General features: G+C 43.2%; 1 protein-coding gene across 1 annotated transcript; it reads right to left on the reverse strand.

Annotated features, from left to right (window-relative positions):
- Positions 1–1,724: 1,724 nt before the first annotated feature.
- LOC149452897 (transmembrane protein 205-like) lies at positions 1,725–18,562 on the reverse strand. Its single transcript, XM_089688818.1, has 4 exons — positions 18,352–18,562; positions 7,854–7,954; positions 7,566–7,735; positions 1,725–2,192 (listed from the first exon to the last, which is right to left on the reverse strand). Exons 2-4 carry the CDS (start codon positions 7,951–7,953, stop codon positions 1,896–1,898), a joined length of 567 nt encoding a protein of 188 aa, XP_089544944.1. The 5' UTR covers position 7,954; positions 18,352–18,562; the 3' UTR covers positions 1,725–1,895.
- Positions 18,563–20,799: the final 2,237 nt, after the last annotated feature.

Genomic DNA, 20,799 nt, shown 5'->3' on the forward strand with positions numbered 1-20,799 from the left:
TTTGCATACAAGGGGATGTTTTGGAGACTTTGTTAGCTTTTCAATACTAATATAAAGAAAAAGTTGCCATAAGGAGCTAACACTATGGGGAGTATTTATGAAAAATGTGCACAGCAATTCAGCCATTGAAAGTACACGTACCTTGGTACTGTGCGAATGGGTCAAAAGTAAATGTTATTAAGCTATTTCCTACACAAATGTTTTTCATGTATTTAAAACGGAAAATACCAAATACAGCCATTAGAGGATGTTAAAGTGGATCTTCACTGCATTTGAACACCAAAAACACCATTTAATTCATGTTTAATATTCAAATCAAACTAACCCCATCCATCCAGGTCTCCATGCTTTATTTTGCTAAGAAGTACTTTGAAAAACACCCCCTAGCATTTCTGGCAGTGGCCATCTTGAGTAAGGGCAAATGATCCATGTAGCATTTACTTCTTGGAATCCATCTGCCTGTGGCTCAAGCATGCATGCAGGAGAGTGTACTTAGCTGAGAAAACCCCTCTCTTCTCCTCTCCTCCTCCTCTCCTGAAGACTCCTGGGATGTATGACATCATTTGCCTAGGCATAGAAACTAGGATGTAACTGAAGAAGTGTAAATTAAAGTTTCACTTCTTTACTAGCATTTACTTCTTGGAATCCATCTGCCTGTGGCTCAAGCATGCATGCAGGAGAGTGTGCTTAGCTGAGAAAACCCCTCTCTTCTCCTCTCCTCCTCCTCTCCTGAAGACTCCTGGGATGTATGACATCATTTGCCTAGGCATAGAAACTAGGATGTAACTGAAGAAATGTAAATGAAAAGTTTACTTCTTTACTAGATTTTACTTCTTGGAATCCATCTGCCTTTGGCTCAAGCATGCATGCAGGAGAGTGTGCTTAGCTGAGAAAAACCCTCTCTTCTCCTCTCCCTCTCCTCTTCTCTGTCTCCTCTCCTCCTGAAGACTCCTGGGATGTATGACTTTTTTTGCCTAGGCATAGAAACTAGGATGTAACTGAAGAAATGTAAATGAAAAGTTTACTTCTTTACTAGCATTTACTTCTTGGAATCCATCTGCCTTTGGCTCAAGCATGCATGCAGGAGAGTGTGCTTAGCTGAGAAAACCCCTCTCTTCTCTCATTTTCTCCTCTCCTGAAGATTCCTGGGATGTATGACATCATTTGCCTAGGCATACAAACTAGGATGTAACTGAAGAAATGTAAATGAAAAGTTTACTTCTTTACTAGCATTTACTTCTTGGAATCCACCTGCCTTTGGCTCAAGCATGCATGCAGGAGAGTTAGCTGAGAAAACCCCTCTCTTCTCTCCTTTTCTCCTCTCCTGAAGACTCCTGGGATGTATGACATCATTTGCCTAGGCATACAAACTAGGATGTAACTGAAGAAATGTAAATTAAAAGTTTAAAACAAGTAAATAGGATATACTTTCCTATCTATTTACTAATGCTAGCAGCATAAAGATTACAAATAGTCAATGTTGACTGGCAGAGTTCCACTTTAAGTATCATAGGAAATTCCTATGATACTCAGCGCCATATAGTGGCCCAAATGTGGTATTGGCCCCTTTAAATCAATGCAAAACATTTGTTCAGCGCAGTGAATTGCTAAAAAGAAAGAAATACACCCCTAAACATTGGTTCACCTCATTAACAACATTTTTGGAATACCTGAAACATGAACAAGTAAACAGAACTTTTAAGAAGCCATTAAGATCACACTAGTTAATACAAATATAAAGCAAATATTTTATTGACAAAGATTAAAAATAACGTGAACCAATCTTGCATTTTTGGATAGGAGGATCCAGAAATGAAGGAAAGTTTATCTTTTTGCACATGGCAGTAAATAGATGTTCCTGAATTGTCATGATTATATACTCCCCTCCCCAAGGTCTACAAAGTGGGCAGCAGTTGGGCAGTGAACACAAGATTGGCTCCATTACACATCAATGACAACAGGTTACAGAGAGGTGAGATGTCATGGTAGTGTAGGAAGGAATTCTGCAGGGCCAAGTATTTGGGATTTCTCCGGTATGTACGCCGGAACCCTGCAAGTCTGAATGCTATCTTCTGAGGCTGGCTGTACTCCCGCTTGATGACATGCATCTTGAACATGACCTCATACATGGAGGGTGAGAACCAGCGTGCATTCAATACAGACACAATAAGTGATATAAAGAAGCGGGTAATCTGTTAGAGGAAGTAAAAAAAAAAAAGGTAAGAGAAGGAGTCAGTGACAGGTCAGGCCAGAAGAGATATAGAAAAAGATAGTAAAACTTAACCCTTTGAGGACCAAGGGACGTATTTGTCCCATGTTTTTAATTGCCTGTATCATCTGATTAAGAACTTAAAACTCTTTTTTTTTTGGTTCGAGTCAAAATATTAGTTTTTATCAACAAACAACAAATGGATCTAGCTTTTTGCCAATTATTTCATGAAATGGCTTAGTTACAGCAACTGAAGTGTACGAACTTTAAAAACAAAAAATTGATTCTTTTGGCTTTCCGTAATCTTATGGTCCTCAAAGGGATAAGGGGAGGTGTATAGTAAAGGTATATCCAGTTTTCCTTTTTATTTTTAAGATATTATATTCAGTACTAAAAAAAAAAATGTTAAAATATATTTTTTAGGGGTTGCATATGCACGGGTCTGGATGATAGTTACCTTCTAGACCAGTTCTACTCTTCCTATAGGAAAGTCTGGACTTTAATAGCACTTGGGAGCAGCCACTGCTCCCAAGTGGCACCCTTTGGTTCTCCATATAATGGAACATGAGCAATGAGATACCTAGTTCTGCCACCAAGGTTAAACAGCGGTCCACTCAGCTCTCTACTTAAGAGGTCTTTGATAAGAGCCTCAGACAAAATGGCACCCGCATGTCCTCTACATAGGAACAAGGCTGGTGGCAAAAAGCCCTACATGGATCCACTGTCTTCTTCAAAACGCAGGACCCTGTAGAGAAGCCTGGACTCTTGCATTGGTTCCAAACTATCCTATTACTTCCACGAACATCACGGATCAGCTAACACATGAAATCCTGGAGCTGGAATACCACACCCAGCAGCTTGAAGGCTGCATACACTATGTAACTAAAGTGTTTAGGGAGCAACAAAGAAGATATGGATTATCTCAACTGGGATATTCAAACCCTTCACCAGAAACTGGAAGATGTGAAAAACAGGACAGAAGATCCAATCTCAGGTTAACACCCCAGTCACATCAAGCCCGACTTTGAAATCATGCGGCTTACAGTGAAGTCGCACAAGTTCAAAGTCGGGGGACATGCTGATTTCAAGTGCGATTTGCAAGACATCTGACACAGATGTGTATGCAAATCACATGCAAAGTAGTGCATGTACTACTTTAGAAATCGTTGCGGCTCTGACCGTAATTGTGGACAATAGGGTGCGACTTGGCATACGATTTGCAAGTCGCATGGCATGAAAATCGCATGCCAAGATGCACCCTATGCGACCGGGTTGTAAGGGGCATTCCAGAGACTATGGTGGACCTTAATGCCACAGTCACAGTTCTGTTCAAGGAACTATGTCCTCAGATCCCCTTTGAGAGACTAGAGATGGGCAGTGTTCGTTGTGTTGCCATTGCTAAAAACAAACTAGTGAGCCCTCCCAGGGATTTAGTGGTAAAGCTCAACTTCTACCATACCAAAGACAGGAGAAAGACATCCCAGCCGTTCAAGGCTACTCTTACCAGCTTGAATATCCACGATTCAAAAAAGAAGGGAGGTGAAGCCTTCATACAGATCTTACAAGCGCACCAGATTCAACATTACTGGGGCTTCCCCTTCATTTTGCTAAGCCTGTATAAGGGCAGGCATCACATAGTAACAACAGAGATGGAAGCCACCAACCACTTTGCAAAGCTAGGCCTTACTCCAACTACAGGAGCCAGACCTGCAGCCTCTCAGAACCCTACCCTAAAGGTGCAGTGACCCCTTTGCATATCCAGAGCCATCCATCTGAGTCCAGAGGACCAGGATACCTCCTCCAGCCTGATAATGCAATTTTTCAATGACCTCCATCCCCGCCCTGCACAACTCAGGTAGAAACATGAAGGCTTTCTGCTGAGTAATTGCATGCGGAAATCCTTGATCAGCCCAATGGACCAGTAGGGTCTCCCCTATTTTGTGTTGTTTTATAATCAAGACAGCTCCTACCACACTGTGAGGGGATCTTTCAGGTGTCTGATACAAAGGAGTAGTAAAATTCTACATGAACCCTATTAATTTTGTGGAGCCCCCACCCTGACTTTCTTTATCAGTTTTTGTCTCCTATTAAGATCACAAAACATTCCATCCCAGACCACATGGGTTACACAGTCCACCTCTCAGTTACCACCCAGTATCCTTGTCTGGAGACTTCTGGCCAATCATTAGCCCACTTTTACACTCAAGATCCAAGCCTGAGGTCTCCATTAAGTAGAAGAATAGCTCTTCCCTAGAGTCTTTGTATTAATTATTTTGTCAGGTCTTTAGTGCATATACACTATATTGCCAAAAGCATTGGGCAGCCTGCCTTTACACGCACATGAACTTTAATGGCATCCCAGTCTTAATCCATTGGGTTCAATATTAGGTTGGCCCACCCTTTGCAACAATAACAGCTTCAACTCTTCTGGGAAGGCTGTCCACAAGGTTTAGGAGGGTGTCTATGGGAAGGTTTGACCATTCTTCCAGAAGCACATTTGTGAGGTCAGGCACTGATGTCGGGGGAGGAGGCCTGGCTCACAGTCTCTGCTCTAATTCATCCCAAAGGTGTTCTGTCGGGTTGAGGTCAGGACTCTGTGCAGGCCAGTCAAGTTCCTCCACCCCAAACTCACTCATCCATGTCTTTATGGACCTTGCTTTGTGCACTGGTGCGCAGTCACGTTGGAACAGAAAGTGGCCATCCCCAAACTGTTCCCACAAAGTTGGGAGCATGAAGATCTCCAAAATGTCTTGGTATGCTGACGCCTTTAAGAGTTGCCTTCACTGGAACTAAGGGGCCAAGTCCAACCCCTGAAAAACAACCCTACACCATAATCCCCCCTCCACCAAACTTTACACACTTTACACACAATGTAGTCAAATACCGTTCTCCTGGCAACCACCAAACCCAGACATGTCCATCGGATTGCCAGACAGAGAAGTGTGATTCGTCACTCCAGAGAACACGTCTCCACTGCTCTAGAGTCCAGTGGCGGTGTGCTTTACACCACTGCATTCGACGCTTTGAAATACAGTTGGTGATGTAAGACTTGGATGCAGCTGCTCGGCCATGGAAACCCATTCCATGAAGCTCTCTACGCACTGCTATGCTAATCTGAAGGCCACACAAAGATTGGAGGTCTTTAGCTTTTGACTCTGCAGACAGTTGGTGACTTCTGCGCACTGTGCGCTGCAGTATGCACTGACCCCGCTCTGTCATGTGACGTGGCCTACCACTTGGTGGCTGAGTTGCTGTTGTTCCCAGTTGCTTCCACTTTGTTATAATACCACTAACAGTTGACCGTGGAATATTTAGTAGCCAGGAAATGTCACGGATGGACTTATTGCACAGGTGGCAACCTATCACGGGACCACGCCAGAATTCACTGAGCTCCTGAGAGCGACCCATTCTTTCACCAATGTTTGTAGAAGAAGTCTGCATGCCTAGGTGATGATTTTATACACCTGTGGCCATGGTAGGTGATTGGAACACCTGAATCCAATGATTTGGAGGGGTGTCCTAATACTTTTGGGAATGCAGTGTATACATGTATACAGGGTTCCCTACAGGGCTCAGGGAACTGTACTCTAGACCAGTGTTTCTCTATCTTTTTTTCAGTCAAGGCACCCTTTGAAATTATGCAAATTATCTCAAGGTACCTCATTCTAAAAATGACAAAAAAAAAAAGAATAGTTTTACATAATGCAGCAACATTCACATATGCAGGACACCCAATAGGATTTATTCATCCAAACTAAATACACCTTTGCACACTAGTACTGACTAATATTGCAATGCTGCTAGGACATCCTCTATATAACCACCAGTTAGACCAGACCTGAGAAAACTGGGCCCCAGGGCCACATCTGTCCCTTTGGCTGTCCCTATCTGGCCTGCAATGCCTCCACTGCCAGCATGCCCCTTCCTCAGCGAGTGGAGAGCTGCAAGAACTGGAAGGGGAGAGCCTGAGGAGGGGATATGGTACAGCAGGGCGGCTTGATTTTGGCCGGAGAACATTGCCTAAGGGACATCCCAATGTTCTCCTGCCACCGATCTCAGGCTCTCTCCTTCCAGTCAGTGCTTGCAGCCCTGCCAGTTATCCCCCTGTGCCTGTCAACTCCCCCACTGTTTTTGCCAGCCTACCCCACACCAATATTGTGACCAGCAGATCTGCACAGGACATTTCTTCACTACTAATAATTGTGAGTGTGCACACTATTTCGTGAGCAGTTGTACCTTTGATTCTTAGCGCCAGCTGTTTGTTTTCTCTATGATTACGTACTAACGGACCTTCCCAGTCCAGGATTGTTCATCTAAGGTTGCTGGTTTAATCAAAATATTTTTTACTATGCACTAAACTTTTGTTTTTTTCCTTCACAACAGTCCCAGTTTTTTCATGTGGTCCATTGGGAAAATGAATTGCCCACAACTGATGGAGAGAATGTGATCATTGTCCCTGCATAAAATATTTGAACATTGGCTGCATCTAGTTGGACGTAGCCAAAGTTCAGCAGATGATATTCCACCTGGCTCCTTCAATTTTTCAATCAAAGGATGTCGGACAGGAGGGGATGACAGGGCCACTCACAAAGCAAATTCGGTCTGGTTCATCAGAAACAGGACAAAATTTACATAATGCATGTCCAGCTTAAAGGGTTGGTTCACTTATCAAAAAACTGCCTTTGCAGATAAGGGGCTTCTGTACTGTAGATAAAAACAAACTGTGTTGACCAAAGTTGAATAATTCCCTTGCTATAGGTGTAGGCCATTTCTGTACCTCCCAATGCCTGACCGAAAGACTTTTAGAGATGACGTCATCCTGTCCTGCCTTGTTGCTAGGACATTGCTAAGACACTCAGTAACAGCTATTACTGTTCATTTCCACCATCACAGGAGTGAGCTTTTTCTCCAATTCTACCCCCTCACATGCACTTTCTCTCCCCTGGTGCAGCAGCCCCCCCAGTGTTGGGAGAGCTCGTTCCTATGATGGTGGAGGCAAACAGTAACAGCTGGGAGTGTATTAGAAACATCCTAGCAACAAAGCAGGACAGAATGGGGTACAGAAATGGCCTACACCTATAGCAAGGGTATTATTCAACATTAATCAAAGCTGCACCGTTTATTTTCATCTACAGATACCCCTTACCTGCATAGGCAATATTTAGCAAAGGTGTATTATCACTTTAGGACAAATATAAGAAATTTAAGGTGGTTTAAATCTCCAACAGCCATCAAAAAAATGAAATGCCAGTTTTGGGTGGACTGACCATCTAAGAGTTTGTAAAGCACCAGATAGAAGACAGAAGAGAAGTGTGGTTTAAAAAGATGAGTGAGAAAGGTAGAGGACAGATAAAACTCTCTCCTGCACAGTCTCGCTGGGTGAAAGCAGGTGCCGTGGGTGGTACAAAGCATACACTAATACATTAAAAAAAGAGAAACACATGACTATGTGATAATAATATGGGAACAGCTTACTGTGTACCAACCAAAATGTGTGCCGGGCCACCCCCCTTTTCAACACAAACCCTACAGGAAAGAAAATATGTGTCAGAAATGATACTGCAAAGTGGATACAACCCAGAGAAGAGATGAATTGGGAGAGTAATCTACAAAACAGAGAAAGATAAAGAGGAAAAGGTCTCACCTGCTATAAAAGTCATCCAAAACTGCATACCGCATGATACTGAGAGCACCACTAGATAGAGCACCTTCACCAGGCTTCCCGGCTCTCCCTCTGTCACCATCCTGAGGAAATACAATCATATTCTGATAATTACAGTAACCCGGCTCCCGAGTGTCTTATTCCCCCTGTAATATCTTATTACAGTAACCCGGCTCCTGAGTGTCTTATTACCCTGTAATATCTTATTACGGTAACCCGGCTCCCGAGTGTCTTATTCCCCCTGTAATATCTTATTACAGTAACCCGGCTCCCGAGTGTCTTATTACCCTGTAATATCTTATTAAGGTAACCCGGCTCCCGAGTGTCTTATTACCCCTGTAATATCTTATTACGGTAACCCGGCTCCCGAGTATCTTATTACCCTGTAATATCTTATTACGGTAACCCGGCTCCCGAGTGTCTTATTACCCTGTAATATCTTATTACGGTAACCCGGCTCCCGAGTGTCTTATTCCCCCTGTAATATCTTATTACTGTAACCCGGCTCCCGAGTGTCTTATTACCCTGTAATATCTTATTACGGTAACCCGGCTCCCGAGTGTCTTATTACCCCTGTAATATCTTATTACGGTAACCCGGCTCCCGAGTGTCTTATTACCCCTGTAATATCTTATTACAGTAACCCGGCTCCCGAGTGTCTTATTCTCCCTGTAATATCTTATTACAGTAACCCGGCTCCCGAGTGTCTTATTCCCCCTGTAATATCTTACTACGGTAACCCGGCTCCCGAGTGTCTTATTCCCCTGTAATATCTTATTACAGCAACCCGGCTCCCGAGTGTCTTATTCCCCTGTAATATCTTATTACGGTAACCCGGCTCCCGAGTGTCTTATTACCCTGTAATATCTTATTACGGTAACCCGGTTCCCGAGTGTCTTATTACCCCTATAATATCTTATTACAGTAACCCGGCTCCCGAGTGTCTTATTCCCCCTGTAATATCTTATTACGGTAACCCGGCTCCCGAGTGTCTTATTACCCTGTAATATCTTATTACGGTAACCCGGCTCCCGAGTGTCTTATTACCCCTGTAATATCTTATTATGGTAACCCGGCTCCCGAGTGTCTTATTACCCTGTAATATCTTATTACAGTAACCCGGCTCCCGAGTGTCTTATTACCCCTGTAATATCTTATTAATGTAACCCGGCTCCCGAGTGTCTTATTACCCTGTAATATCTTATTACGGTAACCCGGCTCCCGAGTGTCTTATTCCCCTGTAATATCTTATTACTGTAACCCGGCTCCCGAGTGTCTTATTACCCTGTAATATCTTATTACGGTAACCCGGCTCCCGAGTGTCTTATTCCCCTGTAATATCTTATTACGGTAACCCGGCTCCCGAGTGTCTTATTACCCTGTAATATCTTATTAAGGTAACCCGGCTCCCGAGTGTCTTATTACCCCTGTAATATCTTATTACGGTAACCCGGCTCCCGAGTATCTTATTACCCTGTAATATCTTATTACGGTAACCCGGCTCCCGAGTGTCTTATTACCCTGTAATATCTTATTACGGTAACCCGGCTCCCGAGTGTCTTATTCCCCCTGTAATATCTTATTACTGTAACCCGGCTCCCGAGTGTCTTATTACCCTGTAATATCTTATTACGGTAACCCGGCTCCCGAGTGTCTTATTCCCCCTGTAATATCTTATTACAGTAACCCGGCTCCCGAGTGTCTTATTACCCTGTAATATCTTATTAAGGTAACCCGGCTCCCGAGTGTCTTATTACCCCTGTAATATCTTATTACGGTAACCCGGCTCCCGAGTATCTTATTACCCTGTAATATCTTATTACGGTAACCCGGCTCCCGAGTGTCTTATTACCCTGTAGTATCTTATTACGGTAACCCGGCTCCCGAGTGTCTTATTCCCCCTGTAATATCTTATTACGGTAACCCGGCTCCCGAGTGTCTTATTACCCTGTAATATCTTATTACGGTAACCCGGCTCCCGAGTGTCTTATTACCCTGTAATATCTTATTACGGTAACCCGGCTCCCGAGTGTCTTATTCCCCTGTAATATCTTATTACGGTAACCTGGCTCCCGAGTGTCTTATTACCCTGTAATATCTTATTACGGTAACCCGGCTCCCGAGTGTCTTATTACCCCTGTAATATCTTATTACGGTAACCCGGCTCCCGAGTGTCTTATTACCCCTGTAATATCTTATTACAGTAACCCGGCTCCCGAGTGTCTTATTCTCCCTGTAATATCTTATTACGGTAACCCGGCTCCCGAGTGTCTTATTCCCCCTGTAATATCTTACTACGGTAACCCGGCTCCCGAGTGTCTTATTCCCCTGTAATATCTTATTACAGCAACCCGGCTCCCGAGTGTCTTATTCCCCTGTAATATCTTATTACGGTAACCCGGCTCCCGAGTGTCTTATTACCCTGTAATATCTTATTACGGTAACCCGGTTCCCGAGTGTCTTATTACCCCTATAATATCTTATTACAGTAACCCGGCTCCCGAGTGTCTTATTCCCCCTGTAATATCTTATTACGGTAACCCGGCTCCCGAGTGTCTTATTACCCCTGTAATATCTTATTACGGTAACCCGGCTCCCGAGTGTCTTATTACCCCTGTAATATCTTATTATGGTAACCCGGCTCCCGAGTGTCTTATTACCCCTGTAATATCCTATTACGGTAACCCGGCTCCCGAGTGTCTTATTCCCCCTGTAATATCTTATTACTGTAACCCGGCTCCCGAGTGTCTTATTACCCTGTAATATTACATTACATTACATTGAGTTTATATAGCGCCAAAGGGTTTGCTCAGCGCTGTACAATAGAGGGGGGGACAATACATGAAACATTACAGCAGCTACGAACAGCACACGAGGGGTAAGAGGGCCCTACTCTTTCGAGCTTACAATCTGGGAATATCTTATTACGGTAACCCGGCTCCCGAGTGTCTTATTCCCCTGTAATATCTTATTACTGTAACCCGGCTCCCGAGTGTCTTATTACCCTGTAATATCTTATTACGGTAACCCGGCTCCCGAGTGTCTTATTCCCCTGTAATATCTTATTACGGTAACCCGGCTCCCGAGTGTCTTATTACCCTGTAATATCTTATTACGGTAACCCGGCTCCCGAGTGTCTTATTACCCCTGTAATATCTTATTACGGTAACCCGGCTCCCGAGTGTCTTATTACCCCTGTAATATCTTATTACGGTAACCCGGCTCCCGAGTGTCTTAGTACCCTGTAATATCTTATTACGGTAACCCGACTCCCGAGTGTCTTATTCCCCCTGTAATATCTTATTATGGTAACCCGGCTCCCGAGTGTCTTATTCCCCTGTAATATCTTATTACGGTAACCCGGCTCCCGAGTGTCTTATTCCCCCTGTAATATCTTATTACTGTAACCCGGCTCCCGAGTGTCTTATTCCCCCTGTAATATCTTATTACAGTAACCCGGCTCCCGAGTGTCTTATTTCCCCGTAATATCTTATTACGGTAACCCGGCTCCCAAGTGTCTTATTACCCCTGTAATATCTTATTACGGTAACCCGGCTCCCGAGTGTCTTATTCCCCCTGTAATATCTTATTACGGTAACCCGGCTCCCGAGTGTCTTATTCCCCTGTAATATCTTATTACGGCAACCCGGCTCCCGAGTGTCTTATTCCCCTGTAATATCTTATTACGGTAACCCGGCTCCCGAGTGTCTTATTACCCCTGTAATATCTTATTACGGTAACCCAGCTCCCGAGTGTCTTATTACCCTGTAATATCTTATTACGGTAACCCGGCTCCCGAGTGTCTTATTACCCTGTAATATCTTATTACGGTAACCCGGCTCCCGAGTGTCTTATTACCCTGTAATATCTTATTACGGTAACCCGGCTCCCGAGTGTCTTATTACCCCTGTAATATCTTATTACGGTAACCCGGCTCCCGAGTGTCTTATTCCCCCTGTAATATCTTATTACGGTAACCCGGCTCCCGAGTGTCTTATTACCCCTGTAATATCTTATTACGGTAACCCGGCTCCCGAGTGTCTTATTACCCTGTAATATCTTATTACGGTAACCCGGCTCCCGAGTGTCTTATTCCCCCTGTAATATCTTATTACTGTAACCCGGCTCCCGAGTGTCTTATTACCCTGTAATATCTTATTACGGTAACCCGGCTCCCGAGTGTCTTATTCCCCTGTAATATCTTATTACGGTAACCCGGCTCCCGAGTGTCTTATTACCCTGTAATATCTTATTACGGTAACCCGGCTCCCGAGTGTCTTATTCCCCCTGTAATATCTTATTACTGTAACCCGGCTCCCGAGTGTCTTATTCCCCCTGTAATATCTTATTACAGTAACCCGGCTCCCGAGTGTCTTATTCCCCCGTAATATCTTATTACGGTAACCCGGCTCCCGAGTGTCTTATTCCCCCGTAATATCTTATTACAGTAACCCAGCTCCCGAGTGTCTTATTTCCCCGTAATATCTTATTACGGTAACCCGGCTCCCGAGTGTCTTATTCCCCCTGTAATATCTTATTACGGTAACCCGGCTCCCGAGTGTCTTATTCCCCCTGTAATATCTTATTACGGTAACCCGGCTCCCGAGTGTCTTATTCCCCTGTAATATCTTATTACGGCAACCCGGCTCCCGAGTGTCTTATTCCCCTGTAATATCTTATTACGGCAACCCGGCTCCCGAGTGTCTTATTACCCTGTAATATCTTATTACGGTAACCCGGTTCCCGAGTGTCTTATTACCCCTGTAATATCTTATTACGGTAACCCGGCTCCCGAGTGTCTTATTACCCTGTAATATCTTATTACGGTAACCCGGCTCCCGAGTGTCTTATTACCCCTGTAATATCTTATTACGGTAACCCGGCTCCCGAGTGTCTTATTACCCCTGTAATATCTTATTACGGTAACCCGGCTCCCGAGTGTCTTATTACCCTGTAATATCTTATTACGGTAACCCGGCTCCCGAGTGTCTTATTCCCCCTGTAATATCTTATTACTGTAACCCGGCTCCCGAGTGTCTTATTACCCTGTAATATCTTATTACGGTAACCCGGCTCCCGAGTGTCTTATTCCCCTGTAATATCTTATTACGGTAACCCGGCTCCCGAGTGTCTTATTACCCTGTAATATCTTATTACGGTAACCCGGCTCCCGAGTGTCTTATTACCCCTGTAATATCTTATTACGGTAACCCGGCTCCCGAGTGTCTTATTACCCCTGTAATATCTTATTACGGTAACCCGGCTCCCGAGTGTCTTAGTACCCTGTAATATCTTATTACGGTAACCCGACTCCCGAGTGTCTTATTCCCCCTGTAATATCTTATTACGGTAACCCGGCTCCCGAGTGTCTTATTCCCCTGTAATATCTTATTACGGTAACCCGGCTCCCGAGTGTCTTATTCCCCCTGTAATATCTTATTACTGTAACCCGGCTCCCGAGTGTCTTATTCCCCCTGTAATATCTTATTACAGTAACCCGGCTCCCGAGTGTCTTATTTCCCCGTAATATCTTATTACGGTAACCCGGCTCCCAAGTGTCTTATTACCCCTGTAATATCTTATTACGGTAACCCGGCTCCCGAGTGTCTTATTCCCCCTGTAATATCTTATTACGGTAACCCGGCTCCCGAGTGTCTTATTCCCCTGTAATATCTTATTACGGTAACCCGGCTCCCGAGTGTCTTATTACCCCTGTAATATCTTATTACGGTAACCCGGCTCCCGAGTGTCTTATTACCCTGTAATATCTTATTACGGTAACCCGGCTCCCGAGTGTCTTATTACCCTGTAATATCTTATTACGGTAACCCGGCTCCCGAGTGTCTTATTACCCCTGTAATATCTTATTACGGTAACCCGGCTCCCGAGTGTCTTATTCCCCCTGTAATATCTTATTACGGTAACCCGGCTCCCGAGTGTCTTATTACCCCTGTAATATCTTATTACGGTAACCCGGCTCCCGAGTGTCTTATTACCCTGTAATATCTTATTACGGTAACCCGGCTCCCGAGTGTCTTATTCCCCCTGTAATATCTTATTACTGTAACCCGGCTCCCGAGTGTCTTATTCCCCCTGTAATATCTTATTACGGTAACCCGGCTCCCGAGTGTCTTATTCCCCCGTAATATCTTATTACGGTAACCCGGCTCCCGAGTGTCTTATTCCCCCGTAATATCTTATTACAGTAACCCAGCTCCCGAGTGTCTTATTTCCCCGTAATATCTTATTACGGTAACCCGGCTCCCGAGTGTCTTATTCCCCCTGTAATATCTTATTACGGTAACCCGGCTCCCGAGTGTCTTATTCCCCCTGTAATATCTTATTACGGTAACCCGGCTCCCGAGTGTCTTATTCCCCTGTAATATCTTATTACGGCAACCCGGCTCCCGAGTGTCTTATTCCCCTGTAATATCTTATTACGGCAACCCGGCTCCCGAGTGTCTTATTACCCTGTAATATCTTATTACGGTAACCCGGTTCCCGAGTGTCTTATTACCCCTGTAATATCTTATTACGGTAACCCGGCTCCCGAGTGTCTTATTACCCTGTAATATCTTATTACGGTAACCCGGCTCCCGAGTGTCTTATTACCCCTGTAATATCTTATTACGGTAACCCGGCTCCCGAGTGTCTTATTACCCCTGTAATATCTTATTACGGTAACCCGGCTCCCGAGTGTCTTATTCCCCCTGTAATATCTTATTACGGTAACCCGGCTCCCGAGTGTCTTATTACCCCTGTAATATCTTATTACGGTAACCCGGCTCCCGAGTGTCTTATTACCCTGTAATATCTTATTACGGTAACCCGGCTCCCGAGTGTCTTATTCCCCCTGTAATATCTTATTACTGTAACCCGGCTCCCGAGTGTCTTATTACCCTGTAATATCTTATTACGGTAACCCGGCTCCCGAGTGTCTTATTCCCCTGTAATATCTTATTACGGTAACCCGGCTCCCGAGTGTCTTATTACCCTGTAATATCTTATTACGGTAACCCGGCTCCCGAGTGTCTTATTCCCCTGTAATATCTTATTACGGTAACCCGGCTCCCGAGTGTCTTATTACCCTGTAATATCTTATTACGGTAACCCGGCTCCCGAGTGTCTTATTACCCCTGTAATATCTTATTACGGTAACCCGGCTCCCGAGTGTCTTATTACCCCTGTAATATCTTATTACGGTAACCCGGCTCCCGAGTGTCTTATTACCCCTGTAATATCTTATTACAGTAACCCGGCTCCCGAGTGTCTTAGTACCCTGTAATATCTTATTACGGTAACCCGACTCCCGAGTGTCTTATTCCCCCTGTAATATCTTATTACGGTAACCCGGCTCCCGAGTGTCTTATTCCCCTGTAATATCTTATTACGGTAACCCGGCTCCCGAGTGTCTTATTACCCTGTAATATCTTATTACGGTAACCCGGCTCCCGAGTGTCTTATTCCCCCTGTAATATCTTATTACTGTAACCCGGCTCCCGAGTGTCTTATTCCCCCTGTAATATCTTATTACGGTAACCCGGCTCCCGAGTGTCTTATTCCCCCTGTAATATCTTATTACGGTAACCCGGCTCCCGAGTGTCTTATTCCCCTGTAATATCTTATTACAGCAACCCGGCTCCCGAGTGTCTTATTCCCCTGTAATATCTTATTACGGTAACCCGGCTCCCGAGTGTCTTATTACCCTGTAATATCTTATTACAGTAACCCGGCTCCCGAGTGTCTTATTCCCCTGTAATATCTTATTACGGCAACCCGGCTCCTGAGTGTCTTATTACCCTGTAATATCTTATTACGGTAACCCGGCTCCCGAGTGTCTTATTACCCTGTAATATCTTATTACAGTAACCCGGCTCCCGAGTGTCTTATTACCCCTGTAATATCTTATTACAGTAACCCGGCTCCCGAGTGTCTTATTCCCCCTGTAATATCTTATTACGGTAACCCGGCTCCCGAGTGTCTTATTACCCCTGTAATATCTTATTACAGTAACCCGGCTCCCGAGTGTCTTATTTCCCTGTAATATCTTATTACGGTAACCCGGCTCCCGAGTGTCTTATTTCCCCTGTAATATCTTATTACAGTAACCCGGCTCCCGAGTGTCTTATTCCCCCTGTAATATCTTATTACGGTAACCCGGCTCCCGAGTGTCTTATTACCCTGTAATATCTTATTACAGTAACCCGGCTCCCGAGTGTCTTATTCCCCCTGTAATATCTTATTACGGTAACCCGGCTCCCGAGTGTCTTATTCCCCCTGTAATATCTTATTACAGTAACCCGGCTCCCGAGTGTCTTATTCCTGTAATATCTTATTACAGTAACCCGGCTCCCGGGTGTCCTATTACCCTGTAATATCTTATTACGGTAACCCGGCTCCCGAGTGTCTTATTCCTGTAATATCTTATTACAGTAACCCGGCTCCCGGGTGTCCTATTACCCCTGTAATTACTCCCAAAAATATATAAAAAATATATCTTAAAAATATAAATTATGCTCAATCCTAAAAACAGTGCTCCAAAAAAATCTTCAACAAAAATGTGCTCACACCATCCGTGATTACTGCTCCAATCCCCACTCACCAGATGGAATGGACTCTTTTCTGATATGGCTAAAGAGTCAAACAAGCGTTATAGACTGAGCATATCCTCCCCAGATAACTCTGTACTTGATATCCTCCAAAAACATTTCCCACAATTAGACGACAATGAAAAACAAATAAAAACACAAATAGTGCAATACTGTAAAAAAAACGCTTTAACCTAAAAAAGGCTGCCCTTTATGCACTCACATGATCAAAAAGATATGTTCACGCTTCCATAATAGGCCCAAAGGCTCATATTATATGACACAACTCCATAGTAGGAGCAATTCTAAATTTGCCGCCCGGCCTATAGCCGTTTGGTGGCCACAAAAATGCTTTAGCTTTCCGGGGTGTACGCCATTTGGCGTCCTCCAGCACATGCGCAGTTTGCGTGGTTGCAGAGCCGCGCAGCGGCGCGATCTGTCACCGGCCGTTTAGCTCGGACACGGCCGATAACAGATCTGAGTACCGGCCCCCGTTGCTGATACCATATGACCTGCTGTGACCAATCACAGCAGGTCACATGACAGTTGTATACAATGGATGGCTTCATTCATGCCATCCATTGTATACTAGTGCCTAGCTGTAAATGGTCACAGCAGGTCACATGCACATGTCATGTGATTAGCTGTGGCCAAATCACAGCTAAGCACAAAAAAAAAAAAAAAACCTGAATGAATCAATGTCATTCTGGTAAATGCTTGCTTATAGCAAAGTAATTCTTTGCTATAAGCAAATTGTGTAAAAAAAAATAAAAAATACTGATCACTTCCCCAAAGTAGTACAATGTTACTATGGTAACATTGTACTACTTTGGTCATAGTGAAATATGAAAAACAAATCTTAAAAAAATAAAAAAAAAAAGTAATACAAAATTAAAAATAATAAAAAAAATATATTTTTTTTTTCATACTGTAACAGTCAGTGTCCCTGTTCACCGCCATGCCAGTTAAATGATGACGCTGTACTGCACTGGTGACAGTATGTAAAAAAAAGAAATAGTGAAAATAATTTTTTTAATTTTTTTATTTTCCAAAAAATTATGACAAAAAAAATATAACTTCAAAAAACTCGCCATTCCTCTTATGAAGTACGTCGGACTGTCTACTCTGCAAAAAGGGGTCATTTGGGGGATATCTGTACTATTCTGACATTCTTGGACCTCAAGAAATTAGATTGGCCGTCAGTACTTCAGGATTGATCAATTTTCAGATCTATACCATAGTTTGTGAACTGTATAACTTTCCTACAAACTAAAAAATACATCCTAATTTGGGTTATTTTCACCAAAGACATGTAGCAGAATACATATCAGCCTAAATTTGTGAAGAACAATTCTTTATTTGCAAACTTTTATAACAGAAACAAAGAAAAACGTGTTTTTTTCATAAAATTTTTGATCTTTTTTTGTTAATTTAGCAAAAAATAAGAACCCCGGCGGTGATTAAATACCACCAAAAGAAAGCTCTAGTTGTGTGAAGAAAATGATAAAATTTTAGTTTGGGTACAGTGTTGTATGACTGCGCAATTGTCAAAGTGTGAGAGCGCTGAAACCTGAAAAATGGCCTGGGCAGGAAGGTGTAAAATTGCCCGGTATTGAAATGGTTAAAAATCAGAAGCGATCCAGAAGACTACAAAACAAAAACGGTTTAGAGAGCATGATTGGCACAGAACATTACATTGATGCTGTTATTTGTACACAAACCAAGCTGAAGCCGTTTTACAAATGACTAACTTTATCTGCAGTGCAATGAAACTCATTCCTAGACAATTCTCCTCCGCTAACCCCACCCTGCTGCTCTCTTTTTACTGACCTTGAGGCTAAACAGCTTCCCACCAGCATGAATCCCTCCTGCCATGGTCACACAGTACTTACCTGGTTGGCTGTGTGGCAGAGTGAGCTGGAGGGACAGAAATATTTTATCAGGCAGCACCTTTTCTCCCTGGTTCATGCGGTGCCAGTCGGGGTGGTACAGCGCTGCCAGGCTCAGTAGGTAAAAGGGGGAGGAGAAGCTACAGCAGTGCTAGTGAGGACCTTGCTCTTCTTCAGTCAGTGGGAGATTGCTGAAAGCTGAACTCCAAGTTAAGCAAATACAATAAATAGATAAAAGACACATAAAATATTACTGGAATATGGGTGTGCTTTGTGTATTTCTTCCAGGTGTGTACAGTAATCCAGTGTGAAACTTTTCCTTTGTGCTGGATCTTCCTGTAATAAAGACTGGTCACTGCTGTGCTTTCCTTCTGCAGGGGGACTGGTCTGGTCTCTGCCCACTTCTGTAGTGGGGGGAGCTTGCTGGGCTCTGCTCACAGCTCTGCTCTCTACATGGCTATGTACAGCTCAGTGATTATGCCTCTGCTTTTCCAAGCCAATAACTGCAAATAACTCAGCTGGCAAAGACATTTGGTGCAAAGTGAATTTATATCCTTTGTGGCTATTAAAGAATATATTTAAATGAACTTTTTTTTTGTGCCCAGATTTCAGCTTGATTGATGTCAGCAAGTTCTGGTTTAGAACTTATGCAGGATGCATTAAGTAGTGGCAGGTGTGGCTCCCATCCTTAGGAACGGGACTAAAAATGATTGATTTTTATAAACTAATTGTTAATTAACGGATGGTTGGCAACCCTGCTAAAGACCAGATAAATCACCAAGACACTTCACGATTTGAGAAAATAGCCTAGCCATTCACTAGAGACCGGTGACATTACTGAGACCTTCATATTCATAAGAACACAGCCTATCCATTCACTAGAGACCGGTGACATCACCGAGACCTTCATATTCATGAGAACACAGCTTATCCATTCACTAGAGACCAGTGACATCACCGAGACCTTCATATTCATGAGAACACAGCCTATCCATTCACTAGAGACCAGTGACATCACCGAGACCTTCATATTCATGAGAACACAGCCTATCCATTCACTAGAGACCAGTGACATCACCGAGACCTTCATATTCATAAGAACACAGCCTATCCATTCTCTAGAGACCAGTCTGAGACCTTCATATTCATAAGACCAGTGACATCACTAAGACCTTCATAGGGTTGCAGAGACCACTGAGGATGATAGCAATGCAGCGTCCATCTCTGTCAGAGACCTGAAGACAAGATCAGCGGAGATTAATCCATGTTGTCAATGTTGTCCAACCAGCCTGGAAAGCAGCTTTTCACATGCAGAAAATGTTGTGTGGCACTGGAACTCAGTCAGCCTCTCTACTCTGTGCTTTGGTTCCTCCTTAGTAGTTTCTGATATACAGTCAGACCTCTAACTACCAGATATGTGTGTCGGATGCCTAACCTGGCTCTAGCCTATGCTGATTATCAAGTCCTAAGATAAAACTAGCTATGGAATCTCAGACCAGAAGAAACAGGGTTAACTAAAAACACAGGATCTGTATATATATTCTACTGCAATAAACTGGTTCACTAATATACTGGAAGGTGACCACTTACCACATACAGTAGCACAGACCTAGCTATCTTGCACTGTGTATGTGAGATAAGAACAAAAGGACAAAAGATTCTCTGTCTGTCAGAAGGATTCAGAAACACTCTCAAGAAGATATAGGCAGCTGCAGTTAAACGATTGGAACATAAAAATTGTTGCATAATAGTCTCTTCTGCTCTGGATTTGGTAGCATGGACAGGACATGTGGCTGAGACTTTCTCTTCACTTCCTCCTTCTAGGGTTTCAAAGCCAGCCTCCCAGGGACAAACTGTGATAATACATAATTACACAAAACACTGTGATATTTGCAGCTAACAGTAGAGGACAGCAGATCTCAGCAAGATATATCCCATTTATGAGAACACAGCCTAGCTAGCTAAACAATATGCCTTTATTTTCCGAAAGTTTGGGTGACGATATCCATGTTACATAGTTATTCTGGATGAAAAAAAGACATTGCACCTCTGACAGAGAGAGGCTCTTTGACAGAAGCTGTCAGCATTCTCTGACTTTAAGTGGAATTCAACATTAAAAAAAATACATTTTTTAAAGCGCTGCGCAAAGTGTTGGCGCTATATAAATCCTGTAGAATAATAATTTAAAAAATTCAAAAAAAACTATTATTTGCTGTTGAAATATAAACTTTTTTTTTCAGTTTTACATTTTTGTCCATTTGTAAGTTTAGGATTAAAAATCTGAGCAGGATATGTATTATTAATGTACAAAATGAAAGCCTTATAAATGTAAAATGTTTACTTTGGACACATGTTTTTTTAAATGGGGTCCATTTATTAGGTTTTTACACAAGTTTTACCCAGGATTCAGGCATATTTTTTTTTAAATTGAATCTGCACTGAAAAATTTAA

This window comes from Staurois parvus, unplaced genomic scaffold (genome assembly GCF_062004578.1).
Source record: "Staurois parvus isolate SC_StPar_1 unplaced genomic scaffold, SC_StPar_1.0 ptg000456l, whole genome shotgun sequence".
NCBI classification, from domain to species: Eukaryota; Metazoa; Chordata; class Amphibia; order Anura; family Ranidae; genus Staurois; species Staurois parvus.

Bases quoted from the DNA above. Each gene is read 5' to 3' on its own strand.
- LOC149452897 (XM_089688818.1), bottom strand. From the start codon at position 7,953: ATGGTGACAGAGGGAGAGCCGGGAAGCCTGGTGAAGGTGCTCTATCTA. The intron at 7,736-7,853 runs GTGAGACCTTTT...TCTTTCCTGTAG, and splicing joins TTGGATGACTTTTATAGCAG to GGTTTGTGTTGAAAAGGGGG. The intron at 2,193-7,565 runs GTTTTATCTGTC...TTCCTCTAACAG, and splicing joins GCGAGACTGTGCAGGAGAGA to ATTACCCGCTTCTTTATATC.